The sequence below is a fragment of the Chiloscyllium punctatum genome, chromosome 47, assembly GCF_047496795.1.
Source record: "Chiloscyllium punctatum isolate Juve2018m chromosome 47, sChiPun1.3, whole genome shotgun sequence".
Taxonomy (NCBI): domain Eukaryota; kingdom Metazoa; phylum Chordata; class Chondrichthyes; order Orectolobiformes; family Hemiscylliidae; genus Chiloscyllium; species Chiloscyllium punctatum.
Window position 1 is genome coordinate 45,013,021 of NC_092785.1, and position 16,145 is coordinate 45,029,165.

A 16,145-nucleotide genomic window follows, 5' to 3' on the forward strand; every position below is an offset into this window, starting at 1 on the left:
GGAGAATCGACGTTTCGGGCTCTCCTGTTCCTTGGATGCTGCCTGACCTGCTGCGCTTTTCCAGCAACACATTTGCAGCTCTGATCGCCAGCATCTGCTGTCCTCGCGTTCTCCTCCTGAATCTCAGCAAGACCTGGGTCTGACTTTGTCAGCAGTGCTGACTGGGGGAGGGTGTAATCCAGGCTGAGAGGGGAACGGGAAGCCTCACGTTCGAGGGAACCAAAACTAGCAAGAGGAAACAAAAGGACAACACGCCAAAATAGAACTCAAAAGAGACGACCGATACGTCCTACAACTAACTAAAGGGGGGTCCCTCTGAATGTGAGTCATTTCTGTAAATAGCCTGTTGCTTTAAACGCAGAAGTCGGGGTGAGCTGGAGATGTGGTAGAGCAGGACCAAGGTTTGGGGAAGTGAGTATCCAGGGGCGATCCAAGTGTGGAAGGGATTGGAAGAGATAGTAGGGACTATGCGCTTAACCAGGGGGCGAGATCAGGGCATGACACCGAGAGACAGGACAATAGACAATAGGTGCAGGAGTAGGCCATTCAGCCCTTTGAGCCTGTACCACCATTCAATATGATCATGGCTGATCATCCTTAATCAGTATCCTGTTCCTGCCTTATCTCCATAACCCTTGATTCCCAAATCCTTGAGAGCTCTATCCAACTCTTTCTTAAATGAATCCAGAGACTGGGTCTCCACTGCCCTCTGGGGCAGAGTATTCCACACAGCCACCACTCTCTGGGTGAAGAAGTTTCTCCTCATCTCGGTCCTAAATGGTCTACCCCGTATTTCGGAGACCGTAGATCGGTTATGGATCATTGAGCTGTCGTCAGAGAGCCGTAGAGATGTACAGCATCTCGGACCAACCTGGACTTTGGAGAGGGTGCAGGAGTGGTTTCCCGGGATGCTGCCTGGATTAGAGGTGGATGAGCTACCAGGACAGGCTGGAAAAACTCTGGAGGCTGAGGGGAGACTTGATAGAAGTCTATAAAGTTATGAGAGGGATAGGATAGGGTCAGCAGTCAGAAACTTGCCCCCGCAGCCCAGGTGGAAATGTCCAATACTAGGGGGGGGGGGCATGCAGTTAGGGTGAGAGGGGAAAGTTCAAAGGTGATGTGAGGGGGCAAGTGTTATTCCACAGAGAGTGGTGGGACTCTGGAACACGCTGCCAGGGGGATGGTGGTGGGGAGAGGTACGGTAGAGGAGAATAACGGGCTTTTCGATAGGCAGATGAATACTCAAGGGATGGAGGGTTATGGGTGAAGGGCAGACGGAAGGGGATTAGTAGCAGTATGTCGGCATGAGTCTGAATCCGGAAACCAGGGATGGGTGTAATGTGGGTGCGTCCAACTTACAAAAAGGCTAAGCTCACCAAACGCTGTGGGCAATGAATTCCTGGAGCATGTCCAAACTGGGTTTCTGGAACAGTACTCTGAACGGAGAACTGTACAGCCCAGGAACAGGCCGCTCAGCCCACAATATTGTGCTGGACGTGACACCAAATTCAACAAATCCCCTTCCATCTGCCCTTGGCCCCATAACCAAGGAATTGCTGGCTCGGCCCTGACTTATTGCCCGCCCCCTAATTACCCAGAGGGCAGTTTAGGAGTCAGCCATGTCACTGTGGGCCTGAAGTTGCGTGTAGGCCCAGGTAAGGATGGCAGTTTGCCTCCCTAAAAAGGACATTAGTGAACCAGATGTGGTTTTCCCCCGAAAATGGATCCATTGTTGTCGTTAGATTCTTCGTTCCAAATTTTTTTAAAAATTGAATTTGGAAGGAGTAACAGGAATGCAGAGTACTGGGCTCATGGTAAGATTCTTGGCAGTGTAGATGAGCAGAGAGATCTCGGTGTCCATGTACATAGATCCCTGAAAGTTGCCACCCAGGTTGACAGGGTTGTTAAGAAGACACACGGTGTGTTGGTGTTTATTGGCAGAAGGATCGAGTTTCGGAGCCCTGAGGTCATGCTGCACCTGTACAAAACTCTGGTGCAGCCGCACTTGGAGTATTGTGTACAGTTCTGGTCACCAGAAGGATGCGGAAGCTTTGGAAAGGGTGCAGTGGAGATTTACCGGGATGGTGCCTGGTCTGGAGGGAAGGTCTTACGAGGAAAGGCTGAGGGAACTGAGGCTGTTTTCATCAGAGAGAAGGTTGACAGGTGACTTAATAGAGACATAAGATAATCAGAGGGTTAGACAGGGTGGACAGGGAGAGCCTTTTTCCAAGTATGGGGACGGTGAGTACAAGGGGACATAGCTTTAAACTGAGGGGAGAAAAATATAGGACAGATGTCAGAGGTAGTTCCTTTACTCAGAGAGTAGGAGGGGCTTGGCGAGATCCACCCTAACCCACACTTCCCTGAACACTATGGGGTAATTTAGCATGGCCAATCCACCCTAACCTGCACATCCTTGAACACTATGGGTAATTTAGCATGGCCAATCCACCCTAACCTACACATCCTTGAACACTATGGGTAATTTAGCATGGCCAATCCACCCTAACCTACACATCCCTGAACACTATGGGGTAATTTAGCATGTCCAATCCACCCTAACCTACACATCCCTGAACACTATGGGGTAATTTAGCATAGCCAATCCACCCTAACCTACACATCCCTGAACACTATGGGGTAATTTAGCATGGCCAATCCACCCTAACCTACACATCCCTGAACACTATGGGGTAATTTAGCATGGCCAATCCACCCTAACCTACACATCCCTGGAAAAAGCGCGAGGTTCTGCACTTTGGTCGGAAGACCGGAATCGTGAATTATTTTCCCAATGGGGAACGGTTTCGGAAATCTGAAGCACAAAGGGCCTTGGGACTCCCAGTTCAGGAATCTCTTCAGGTTAAGCTGCAGGTTCAGTTGGCAGTAGGGAAGGCAAATCCGACGTTCCCATTCCTTGTGAGGGGTCTAGAATACAGGAGCAGGGATCTGACACTGAGGTTGGATAATGCTCTGGGTCAGACAGCATTTGGAATACAGTAAGCAGTTTGGGGCCCTGTATCTAAGGGAGGGATGTGCTGGCCTTGGATGAGTGGGCCGGGGGGAGGTTTATAAGAACAATCCCGGGGATGAAGGGCTTGTCATATGAGGAGGGGTTGAGGGCTCTGGGTCTGTGCTCGATGGAGTCTGGAAGGACGTGGGGGATCTGATTGGAACTTCCAGAATACTGAGGGGCCTGGATAGAGGGGACGTGGGGGAAGAGGTTTCCACCAGGAGGGGAGACTAGGCACACCCTCAGAGCGAAGGGGCCACCCTATAGGACCGAGATGGGGAGGAATTTCTTCAGGTGGAGGGGGGGTGGGGAATCTGTGGGACCCAGAGGGCTGGGGAGGGTAAGGTACTGGGTGGGTTTAAGACAGAGACAGACAGGCTCTCGATTGGTCAGGGGGATCAATTGACAAGTAGAGCAGTTTTTCGACTGTTTGAATTGCATTCACATATCACCACCTGCCAAACCCACGCGCCCAGAAGGCTGGAGACAGGGAGGTCTGCAGATACTGGAGACCAGAGTCGACCAGTGTGGTGCTGGAAAAGCACAGCAGGTCAGGCAGCATCCGAGGGAGCAGGAGAGTCAACGTCTTGGGCATTTCGGGCCTGGTGAAGGGCTTATGTCCGAAACGTCGATTCTCTTGCTCCCTTGGATGCTGTCCAGAACATTATCCTGGGATTCATTATGCTGCTGTTTGTCTCCATCTGCCTGGCTCTCTTTACCCACGTGTACCTGTATTTGTCAGTCTGTTCCTCTCCCTCTTCCCCCCCCGCCTCTCTCGCTCTCTCTCTCCCTGTCTGTCTGTCTCCCTCCCTCTCCGTCTCTGTTGCCCTCTCTCTCTCCCTGTCTCTCTCTCTCTCTGTCTCTCTTCCCCCCCGCCCGTCCCTCTCTCCTCCTCCCTCCCTCTCCCTCCGTCTCTCTGTCTCTCTCTCACTCTCTCTCAGTCTCTCCCTCCCTCCCTCTCCCTCCATCTCTCTCTCTTTCCCTCCCTCTCCCTCTGTCTCTCTCTCTTTCTCTCCCTCTCTCTCTGTCTCTCTCTCTTTCTCTCCCTCTCTCTCTCCCTCCCTCTCTCCCTCCCTCTCTCTGGCTCTCCCTCCCTCTGTCTGTCTGTCTGTCTCTCTCTCCCCCTCCCTCCCTCTCTGTCTCTCTCCCTCCCTCTCTCTGCCTCTCTCCCTCCCTGTCTCCCCCTCCCTCCCTCTCTCTGCCTCTCTCCCCCTCCCTCCCTCTCTCTGCCTCTCTCCCCCTCTCTCTGCCTCTCTCCCCCTCCCTCCCTCTCACTCCCCCTCCCTCTCTGTCTGTCCCCCTCCCTCTCTCTCCCCCTCCCTCTCTGTCTCCCCCCCTCCCCCTCTGTCTCTCCCCCTCCCTCTCTCTCTCTCTCTCCCCCCCCTTCCTCTCTCTCTGTCTCTCTCTCTCTGTCTCTCCCCCCCCCTTCCTCTCTCTCTGTCTCTCTCCCCCCCTTCCTCTCTCTCTGTGTCTCTGTCTCTGTCTCCCGCCCTGTGTCTGTCAGGGATTGGGGTTTGACAGAGCTTTCTAAGGCAGATTGAGCCACAGGAAGCGGAGAAAAGCTGGGAGTAGGAAGAAGGTTTATCAGGAAGACTGTCTTCAGAGAGCAGGAACAGATGTGGAGAGGTTGTTTCCCCCTGGTATGTGTGTGAAGGGGGGGGTGGAAACGTCTCGGACCCAGAGGGGAATCATTTCAGAGTAAGGGGTCTCCCATCGGAGACAGAGACGGGGAGGGATTCCGAGGGGAGGGGATCTGGGGGGATTCTTTCCTGCACAGGGCTGGCGAAACCGGGAGGGATTTTTAATCAGGAAGGGGAATCCTGGGAAAAGGGAGGGAAGCCGAGCAGAGGGCTATCAGTGTCGGATGGCCCGAATGGCCTGCAGCTGTTCCGATAGCATACAGGCTGCACACTCTCTTCCTGGGAATCTGGTGGGGGGGGGGGGGGTCTGGAAGTGGAGATGGTGAACAGGGTGGGGGACAAGCCATCGATGGTGCTGACCCAGCTGGGGGGGGGGGTGAGGGGGTTACAATGGGCCGAAGGGTCTGACTGATGGCTGTGTTTCTCCCCCCCCACCCCCGCAGCCCCCTACAGTAACCCGGAGGTGAGGTGCCTCTCGACTCGGAGCTGGGTGACCCTGAGATGTGTGGCATGGGGTGGGTACCCCTCCTCGGAGCTGCACTGGCGGTGGGCCAATGGGAGCCGAATCCCAGCAGGGGCGACAGGAACCCGGATACCTGCTGCTGGGGGGGGCACCTACCTGCTCCAGGCCACCCCCCTGCAGCTCCCGGCTGGGACGGAGGGCAGAGTGCGCTGTGTGGTCACTAACCCCCTCCTCAACCAGACGGCGCAGAGCGACGCGGTCTGCCAGGCAGGAGGGGGGCACCCGAGCACAGACCACACCCGGGGGTGCACCAGACACTGCAGCCCCAGTGCAGGTAGGACCCTCACTACCCCTACACCCCCTCCCTATCTCTGTAACTCCCTACACTCCCTCCCCCTCTCTGTAACCCCCTCCAGCCCCTACACCCCCCGATACCCCCTCCCTGTCTCTGTAACCCCCTCCAGCCCCTACACCCCCGATACCCCCTCCCTGTCTCTGTAACCCCCTCCAGCCCCTACACCCCCTCCCTATCTCTGTAACCCCCTCCACCCCCTACACCCCCTCCCTATCTCTGTAACCCCCTCCAGCCCCTACACCCCCTCCCTATCTCTGTAACCCCCTCCAGCCCCCTACACCCCCTCCCTATCTCTGTAACCCCCTCCAGCCCCTACACCCCTCCCTATCTCTGTAACCCCCTCCAGCCCCTACACCCCCTCCCTATCTCTGTAACCCCCCTCCAGCCCCTACACCCCCTCCCTATCTCTGTAACCCCCTCCAGCCCCTACACCCCCTCCCTATCTCTGTAACCCCCCTCCAGCCCCTACACCCCCTCCCTATCTCTGTAACCCCCTACACCCCCTCCCTATCTCTGTAACCCCCTCCAGCCCCTACACCCCCTCCCTATCTCTGTAACCCCCTCCAGCCCCTACACCCCCTCCCTATCTCTGTAACCACCCTCCAGCCCCTACACCCCCTCCCTATCTCTGTAACCCCCTCCAGCCCCCACACCCCCTCCCTATCTCTGTAACCCCCTACACCCCCTCCCTATCTCTGTAACCCCCTCCAGCGCCTACACCCCCTCCCTATCTCTGTAACCCCCTCCACCCCCTCCCTATCTCTGTAACCCCCTCCAGCCCCCACACCCCCTCCCTATCTCTGTAACCCCCTACACCCCCTCCCTATCTCTGTAACCCCCTCCAGCCCCTACACCCCCTCCCTATCTCTGTAACCCCCTCCAGCCCCCACACCCCCTCCCTATCTCTGTAACCCCCTACACCCCCTCCCTATCTCTGTAACCCCTCCAGCCCCTACACCCCCTCCCTATCTCTGTAACCCCCTCCAGCCCCTACACCCCCTCCCTATCTCTGTAACCCCCTCCACCCCCTCCCTATCTCTGTAACCCCCTCTAGCCCTACACCCCTCCCTATCTCTGTAACCCCCTCCGGCCCCTACACCCCCTCCTTATCTCTGTAACCCCCTCCAGCCCCTACACCCCCTCCCTATCTCTGTAACCCCCTCCAGCCCCTACACCCCTCCCTATCTCTGTAACCCCCTCCACCCCCTACACCCCCTCCTATCTCTGTAACCCCCTCCAGCCCCTACACCCCTCCCTATCTCTGTAACCCCCTCCAGCCCCTTTACCCCCTCCCTATCTCTGTAACCCCCTCCAGCCCCTACACCCCCTCCCTATCTCTGTAACCCCCTCCACCCCCTACACCCCCTCCCTATCTCTGTAACCCCCTCCAGCCCCTTTACCCCCTCCCTATCTCTGTAACCCCCTCCAGCCCCTACACCCCCTCCCTATCTCTGTAACCCCCTCCACCCCCTACACCCCCCTCCCTATCTCTGTAACCCCCTCCACCCCCTACACCCCCTCCCTCTCTCTGTTACCCCCTCCAGCCCCTACACCCCCTCCCTATCTCTGTAACCCCCTCCAGCCCCTACACCCCCTCCCTATCTCTGTAACCCCCTCCAGACCCCACACCCCCTCCCTATCTCTGTAACCCCCTCCAGCCCCTGACAGTCAGTGCGCTGGGATTGGAGGGAGGTGTTGGTGACGTTATGGGGTGGGTGTGAGGCCACCCCGGGGTTTGGAAGGCAGATAAGGAACTCTTTGTGTGTTTGAACTCCTGACACTAACAAATGAGTAACAGGTTTGGTAATGAATGTGTGTGACTGGATCAGCTCCAGTGTGTTGTGTAGGGCAGCCTGGGGGTGTGGGGGGGGGGGTGTGAGAGAGCTGTCCGGGGCGAAGGGCTGTGGACCACTCTGGGTCACTCTGTGGTCAATGGCAACTCCGGCCACCGCCACCGGCCCCCGCCCCCCGCCCCCCCCACCCCCCTACACCCCCTCCCTATCAGGTTGAGACAGAGTGACCGGGAGGGCACGGAGTGACCACAAGGTGGGACAGAGTGACCACAGGGTACGACAGAGTGACCACAGGTCAGGACAGAGTGACCGGGAGGGCACGGAGTGACCACAAGGTGGGACAGAGTGACCACAGGGTACGACAGAGTGACCACAGGTCAGGACAGAGTGACCGGGTGGGCACGGAGTGACCACAGGGGAGAGTGACCACAAGGTGGGACAGAGTGATCGGGGGGGGGGAGTGACCAGAGGGTGGGACGGAGTGACTGGGGGGAGGGACAGAGTGACCACACGGTGGGGGGGGGGGGAACAGAGTGACCACACGGTGGGGGGGGGGGGAACAGAGTGACCGCACGGGTGGGGGGGGGGGGGGGCGAAAGAGTGACCGCAGGGTGGGGGACCGAGTGACCGGGGGGAGGGACAGAGTGACCACAGGGCGGGACAGAGTGACCACAGGGCTGAATGACCGGGGAGGGGGGACAGAGTGACCACAGGTCAGGACAGAGTGACCGGGAGGGCACAGAGTGACCACGGGGAGAGTGACCATAAGATGGGACAGAGTGACCGGGGGGGGGGGGGCGGAGTGACCACAGGGGGAACAGAGTGACCAGAGGGTGGGACGGAGTGAGTGGGGGGAGGGACAGAGTGACCACACGGTGGGGAGGGGGGACACAGAGTGACAGGGAGAAAGAGTGACCGCAGGGTGGGGACAGAGTGACCGGGGGGAGGGACAGAGTGACCAGAGAGGACAGAGTGACCGGGGGGAGGAATAGAGTGACCAGAGAGGACAGAGTGACCAGGCGGAGGAACAGAGTGACCACAGGGCGGGACAGAGTGACCACAGGGCTGAATGACCGGGGAGGGGGGACAGAGTGACCACAGAGTGGGGACAGAGTGATCACAGGAGAGAGTGACCACAGGGCGGGACAGAGTTATTGCAGGGCAGAGTGACCGGGGGGACAGAGTGACCGCAGGGCTGAGTAACTGGGGGAGGGGGGACAGAGTGACCGGGGGGAGGGACAGAGTGACCGTGGGGACAGAGTGACCGGAGAGGATAGAGTGACCGGGGGGGACAGAATGACCACAGGACAGAGAGACTGGGGGGACGGAGTGACCACAGGGCAGAATGACTGGGGGGGACAGAGTGACCACAAGGCAGAGTGACCGTGGGGACAGAGTGACCGGAGGGACGGAGTGACCACAGGGCAGAATGACTGGGGGGACAGAGTGACCACAGGGCTGAGTGACCGGGGGAGGGGGGACAGAGTGACCGGGGGGAGGGACAGAGTGACCGTGGGGACAGAGTGACCGGAGAGGATTGAGTGACCGGGGGGGACGGAGTGACCACAGGGCAGAATGACTGGGGGGGCAGAGTGACCACAGGGCTGAGTGACCGGGGAGAGACAGAGTGACCACAGGGTGGGGACAGAATGATCACAGGGGAGAGTGACCGCAGGGTGGGACAGAGTGACCGCAGGGCGGGACAGAGTGACCTTAGGGCTGAGTGACCGGGGAAGGGGGGACAGTGACCAGGGTAGACAGAGTGACCACAGGGTGGGGACAGAGTGATTAGAGGGGACAGTGACCGCAGCGTGGGACAGAGTGACTGGGGGACAGAGTGACCGGGGGGGGGGGGGGGACAGAGTGACTGGGGGAGGGACAGAGTGACCGGGGGAGGGACAGAGTGACCGCAGGGCAGAGTGACCGGGGGGGAGGGACAAAGTAACCGGGAGGAGGGACAGTGTGACCGGGGGACGGAGTGAGTGGGGAGAGGGACCGGAGGGTGGGACAGAGTGACTGGGTGGGGGCGGGGGGAGGACAGAGTGACCGGAGGGGGACAGAGTGACCGGGGGGGGGGGGGGGGGCAGGAGACAGTGACCGCAGGAGAGGGGACAGTGTGACCGGGGGGAATGGAGTGACCAGGGGAGAGTGACCGCAGGGTGGGACAGAGTGACTGGGTGGGGGCGGGGGGAGGACAGAGTGACCACAGGGCAGAGTGACCAGAGGGGGACAAGAGTGATCGGGTGCGGGGGGGGGGGGGCGGGAGACAGTGACCGCAGGAGGGGGGACAGTGTGACCGGAGGGAATGGAGTGACCAGGGGAGAGTGACTGCAGGGTGGGACAGAGTGACCGTAGGGGGGGGGTGTACAGAGTGACCCGGGGAGGGGGGTGGGGGGTGACAGAGTGACCAGGGGGTGGGGGGGGGGGGGAAGGAGTGACTGGGGGCAGGACAGAGTGACGAGAGGGGAGGGACAGAGTGACCAAGGGTGGGACAGAGTGAACAGGGGGGAGGAACAGAGTGACCGGGCAGACAGAGTGACCGGGGGGAGAGAGTGACCAGAGAGTGGGGGGAATAGAGTAACCAGGGGGGAGGGACAGAGTGACCAAGGGGGAGACAGAGTAACCGGAAGACAGAGTGACTGGAGGGTGGGACAGAGTGACTAAGGGGGAGGGATAGATTCACTGGGGGGGGGGGGGGGGGAAGGGACAGAGTGACCGGGGGGGGGGGGGGGGACAGAGTGACCGGGGGGGTGGGACACAGTGACCAGTGGGGAGGGATAGAGTGACTGGGGGGGAGGGAGTGACCGGGGGGAGGAGACAGAGTGACCGGGGTTGGGGAGGGACAGAGTGACCGGGGTTGGGGAGGGACAGAGTGACTGGGGGATGGAGTGACCGGGGGAGGGGGGGAGGAGACAGAGTGTCCGTGGGGGGGACAGAGTGACCGGAGGGTGAGATAGAGTGACCAGGGGACAGAGTGACCATTGGGAAGGGATAGAGTGACTGGGGGGAGGGACTAATCGGAGGGAGGGACAGAGTGACCGGGGGGAGGGACAGAGTGACCAGGGGGAGGAGGAGGGACAGAGTGACTGGGGGATGGAGTGATGGGGGGGGGAACAGAGTGACTCGGTGGGGGGAGGGGGGGGTGATAGATTGACCAGTGAGTGGGGGGGAAGGAGTGACCGGGGGAGGTACAGAGTGACCGGGGGGTGGGACAGAGTGACCAGGGGACAGAGTGACTGGGGCGGGGGGGGATCAGAGTGACGAGAGGGGAGAGACAGATGACCGAGGGTGGGACAGAGTGAACAGGGGGGAGGGACAGAGTGACCGGGGACAGAGTGACCAGGCAGACAGAGTGACCGGGGGTGGACAGAGTGACCGGGGGTGGGGGGTGGGGAACAGAGTAACTGGGGGAGGGGACAGAGTGACCGTGGTGGGGTGGGGAAACAGAGTGACCAGGGGACAGGATGACCTGGGGGGGGGAACAGAGTGACCGGGGAGAGGACAGACTGACCAGAGGGGACAGAGTAACCGGGGGAGGGGTGGACAGAGTGAATGGAGGATGGAGTGACCTGGGGGACAGTGACCGAGAGGACAGAGTGACCAGAGGGGTCAGAGTGACCGGGGGAGGGCGACAGAGTGACCGGGAGAGGGGGACAGAGTGACTGGGGGTGAAGGGAACAGAGGGACCGGAGGACGGAGTGACCAGAGGGGACAGAGTGACTGGGGAGCAGAGTGACCGAGGGTGGGACAGAGTGACCGGGGGAGGGACAGAGTGACTGGGGTGTGGGGGGAGGGGGGGATGGAGTGACGGGGGGAGGGACAGAGTGACCGGGGGGTGGGACAGAATGACTGGGGGGGGGGGGGGGACAGAGTGACGAGAGGGGAGGGACAGAGTGACCGGGGGGGGCACAGAGTGAAAGGGCAGAAGGAGTGACCAGGCGGAGGGGGACAGAGTGACCACAGGGTGGGACAGAGTGACCGGGGGGGAGGGGGACAGAGTAACCGGAGGATGGAGTGTCCTGGGGGTACAGAGTGACTGAGAGGATATAGTGACTTGAGGGGACAGAGTGACCAGGAGGACAGAGTGACTGGGGGACAGTGTGACCGGGAGAGGGGGACAGAGTGACTGGGGGTGAGGGGAATAGAGTGACCAAGGGAGACAGAGTGACCGGGGGGACAGAGTGACCGAGGGTGGGACAGAGTGACCGGGGAACAGAGTGACCAGGGGAGACATAGTTACCGGGGTGGGGTGGGGGGTGGGGGGGGGGGACGACAGAGTGACCAGGGGACAGAGTGACTGGGGGGGGGGGGGGGGAAGACAGAGTGACGAGAGGGGAGGGACAGAGTGACCAAGGGTGGGACGGAGTGACCGGGGGGAGGGACAGACTGTCCGGGGGATGGAGTGACTGGGGGTCAGAGTGACTGGGGGTCAGAGTGACTGGGGGTCAGAGTGACCGGGGAGACAGAGTGACCAGAGGGTGGGACAGAGTGACCAGAGGACGGAGTCACCTGGGGGACATAGTGACTGAGAGGACATAGTGACTTGAGGGGACAGGGTGACCGGAGGATGGGACAGAGTGACCTGGGGAGGGGGATGGAATGACTGGAGGATAGACTGACCGGGGGAAGGGGGACAGTGTGACCAGGGGACAGACTGACCGGGGAAGGGGTGACAGAGTGACAGGGGACGGAGTGACTGGGGGACAGACTGACCGGGGGAGAGGGACAGTGTGACCAGGGGACGGAGTGACTGGGGGACAGACTGACCGGGGAAGGGGTGACAGAGTGACAGGGGACGGAGTGACTGGGGGACAGACACGGAGTGACCAGGGGACGGAGTGACTGGAGGACAGACTGACCGGGGGAGGGGGACGGAGTGACCAGGGGACGGAGTGACCGGGGGACAGACTGACCGGGGGAGGGGGACAGTGTGATCGGGGGACAGAGTGACCAGGGGAGGGGGAAGGAGTGACCGGGAGACAGACTGACCGGGGGAGGGGGACGGAGTGACCGGGGGACAGACTGACCGGGGGAGGGGGACAGAGTGACCGGGGGACAGACTGACCGGGGGAGGGGGACGGAGTGACCAGGGGATGGAGTGACCGGGGGAGGGGGACAGAGTGACCGGGGGATGGAGTGACCGGGGGAGGGGGACGGAGTGACCAGGGGGACAGACTGACCGGGGGAGGGGGACAGAGTGACCGGGGGATGGAGTGACCGGGGGAGGGGGACAGAGTGACCAGGGGACAGACTGACCGGGGGAGGGGGACAGAGTGACCGGGGGACAGACTGACCGGGGAGGGGGACGGAGTGACCAGTGGACGGAGTGACCGGGGGAGGGGGACGGAGTGACCAGGGGACGGAGTGACCAGGGGACGGAGTGACCGGGGGACAGACTGACCGGGGAGGGGGACGGAGTGACCAGGGGACAGACTGACCGGGGGAGGGGGACAGAGTGACCGGGGGATGGAGTGACCGGGGGAGGGGGACGGAGTGACCAGGGGACAGACTGACCGGGGGAGGGGGACAGAGTGACCGGGGGATGGAGTGACCGGGGGAGGGGGACAGAGTGACTGGGGGACAGACTGACCGGGGAGGGGGACGGAGTGACCAGTGGATGGTGTGACCAGTGGACGGAGTGACCGGGGAGGGGGACAGAGTGACCAGGGGACGGAGTGACCAGGGGAGGGGGACGGAGTGACCAGGGGACAGACTGACCGGGGGACAGACTGACCGGGGGACAGACTGACCGGGGGACCGACTGACCGGGGAGGGGGACGGAGTGACCCGTGGACGGAGTGACCGGGGGAGGGGGACAGAGTGACCAGGGGACAGAGTGACTGGGGGAGGGTGACAGAGTGACCGGGGGACAGAGTGACCGGGGAGGGGGACAGAGTGACCAGTGGACGGAGTGACCGGGAGACAGACTGACTGGGGGAGGGGGACAGTGTGACCGGGGGACAGAGTGACCGGAGAGGGGGACAGAGTGACCAGTGGACGGAGTGACCGGGAGACAGACTGACTGGGGGAGGGGGACAGTGTGACCGGGGGACAGAGTGACCGGGGAGGGGGACAGAGTGACCAGTGGACGGAGTGACCGGGAGACAGACTGACTGGGGGAGGGGGACAGTGTGACCGGGGGACAGAGTGACCGGGGAGGGGGACAGAGTGACCAGTGGACGGAGTGACTGGGAGACAGACTGACCGGGGGAGGGGGACAGAGTGACCGGGGGATGGAGTGACCGGGGGAGGGGGATGGAGTGACCAGGGGACAGAGTGACCGGGGGAGGGGGACAGAGTGACCGGGGGACGGAGTGACCGGGGGAGGGGGACAGAGTGACTGGGGGACAGACTGACCGGGGAGGGGGACGGAGTGACCAGTGGATGGAGTGACCAGTGGACGGAGTGACCGGGGAGGGGGACAGAGTGACCAGGGGATGGAGTGACCAGGGAACGGAGTGACCGGGGGACAGACTGACCGGGGGACAGACTGACCGGGGGACAGACTGACCGGGGGACAGACTGACCGGGGAGGGGAACAGAGTGACCCGTGGACGGAGTGACCGGGGGAGGGGGACGGAGTGACTGGGGGACAGACTGACTGGGGGAGGGGGACAGTGACCAGGGGACGGAGTGACCGGGGGAGGGGGACAGAGTGACCAGGGGACGGAGTGACTGGGGGAGGGTGACAGAGTGACCGGGGGACAGAGTGACCGGGGAGGGGGACAGAGTGACCAGTGGACGGAGTGACCGGGAGACAGACTGACTGGGGGAGGGGGACAGTGTGACCGGGGGACAGAGTGACCGGGGAGGGGGACAGAGTGACCAGTGGACGGAGTGACCGGGAGACAGACTGACCGGGGGAGGGGGACAGTGTGACCGGGGGACAGAGTGACCAGTGGACGGAGTGACCGGGAGACAGACTGACTGGGGGAGGGGGACAGTGTGACCAGGGGGACAGAGTGACCGGGGGACGGACTGACCGGGGGACGGAGTGACCAGGGGACAGAGTGACCGGGGGAGGGGGACAGAGTGACCAGGGGACAGAGTGACCGGGGGAGGGGGACAGAGTGACCGGGGGAGGGGGACAGAGTGACCAGTGGACGGAGTGACCGGGGGAGGGGGACGGAGTGACTGGGGGACAGACTGACTGGGGGAGGGGGACAGTGACCAGGGGACGGAGTGACCGGGGGAGGGGGACAGAGTGACCAGGGGACGGAGTGACTGGGGGAGGGTGACAGAGTGACCGGGGGACAGAGTGACCGGGGAGGGGGACAGAGTGACCAGTGGACGGAGTGACCGGGAGACAGACTGACTGGGGGAGGGGGACAGTGTGACCGGGGGACAGAGTGACCGGGGAGGGGGACAGAGTGACCAGTGGACGGAGTGACCGGGAGACAGACTGACCGGGGGAGGGGGACAGTGTGACCGGGGGACAGAGTGACCAGTGGACGGAGTGACCGGGAGACAGACTGACTGGGGGAGGGGGACAGTGTGACCAGGGGGACAGAGTGACCGGGGGACGGACTGACCGGGGGACGGAGTGACCAGGGGACAGAGTGACCGGGGGAGGGGGACAGAGTGACCAGGGGACAGAGTGACCGGGGGAGGGGGACAGAGTGACCGGGGGAGGGGGACAGAGTGACCAGTGGACGGAGTGACCGGGGGAGGGGGACGGAGTGACTGGGGGACAGACTGACTGGGGGAGGGGGACAGTGACTGGGGGACAGAGTGACTGGGGGACAGAGTGACTGGGGGACAGAGTGACTGGGGGACAGAGTGACTGGGGGAGGGGGACAGAGTGACCAATGGATGGAGTGACTGGGGGAGGGTGACAGAGTGACCGGGGGACAGAGTGACCGGGAAGGGGGACAGAGTGACCAGTGGATGGAGTGACCGGGAGACAGACTGACCGGGGGAGGGGGACAGTGTGACCGGGGGACAGAGTGACCGGGGGACGGACTGACCGGGGGACAGAGTGACTGCAGGACAGTGACCGGGGGAGGGGGACAGAGTGACCAATGGATGGAGTGACTGGGGGAGGGTGACAGAGTGACCGGGGGACAGAGTGACCAGTGGATGGAGTGACCGGGAGACAGACTGACCGGGGGAGGGGAACAGAGTGACTGGGGGACAGAGTGACTGGGGGACAGAGTGACCGGGGGACAGAGTGACCAATGGATGGAGTGACTGGGGGAGGGTGACAGAGTGACCGGGGGACAGAGTGACCGGGAAGGGGGACAGAGTGACCAGTGGATGGAGTGACCGGGAGACAGACTGACCGGGGGACGGACTGACCGGGGGACAGAGTGACTGCAGGACAGTGACCGGGGGAGGGGGACAGAGTGACCAATGGATGGAGTGACTGGGGGAGGGTGACAGAGTGACCGGGGGACAGAGTGACCAGTGGATGGAGTGACCGGGAGACAGACTGACCGGGGGAGGGGGACAGTGTGACCGGGGGACAGAGTGGTCCATGTGGGTACAAAGACAGAGTTACGATCCCTGGGAGGGAGACCCCAGGCTCCATCAACCCAAAACTCTGTGAGTGCTGACCCCAGGGTGTGTCTGCAGCACCCCGATGTGAATGTCAGCCCTCTTCCTCATCAATCTCTCTCTCTGTCTGTCTTGTCACACCTTCACAGTGCACCAGGAGGAATCCCGGAGCAGGCCCGGTGTCATTGGGAGTGCTGTCAGTCTCTTGTTGTTGTTGGTGATGTTTGTGTGTATTCAGTATTACCGGCTACAGCGGCGTCCTGCCTGAACCTTGGGCAGGATTCACCAGGAGAGCGACGTCAACGCCAAGAACCGACTACACTCCCCCACAGGTCCGCACCAGCACTGAGGATCAGTCCCACCGCAGGGTCTGTACAGAGGCAAT

The 16,145-nt window shown here is 61.7% G+C and overlaps 1 protein-coding gene across 2 annotated transcripts in view; it reads left to right on the top strand.

The window, feature by feature from the left end:
* LOC140468622 (butyrophilin-like protein 10) overlaps positions 1-16,145 on the top strand; it is a 44,017-nt gene extending 27,872 nt beyond the window's left edge. For both annotated transcript variants that reach the window (XM_072564725.1, XM_072564726.1), the window contains exons 4-5: positions 5,097-5,450; positions 15,910-16,145. In XM_072564725.1, the coding sequence (XP_072420826.1) occupies positions 5,097-5,450; positions 15,910-16,028 (473 nt within the window). In that variant the 3' untranslated portion in view covers positions 16,029-16,145. The remainder of the gene's footprint in view (positions 1-5,096; positions 5,451-15,909) is intronic.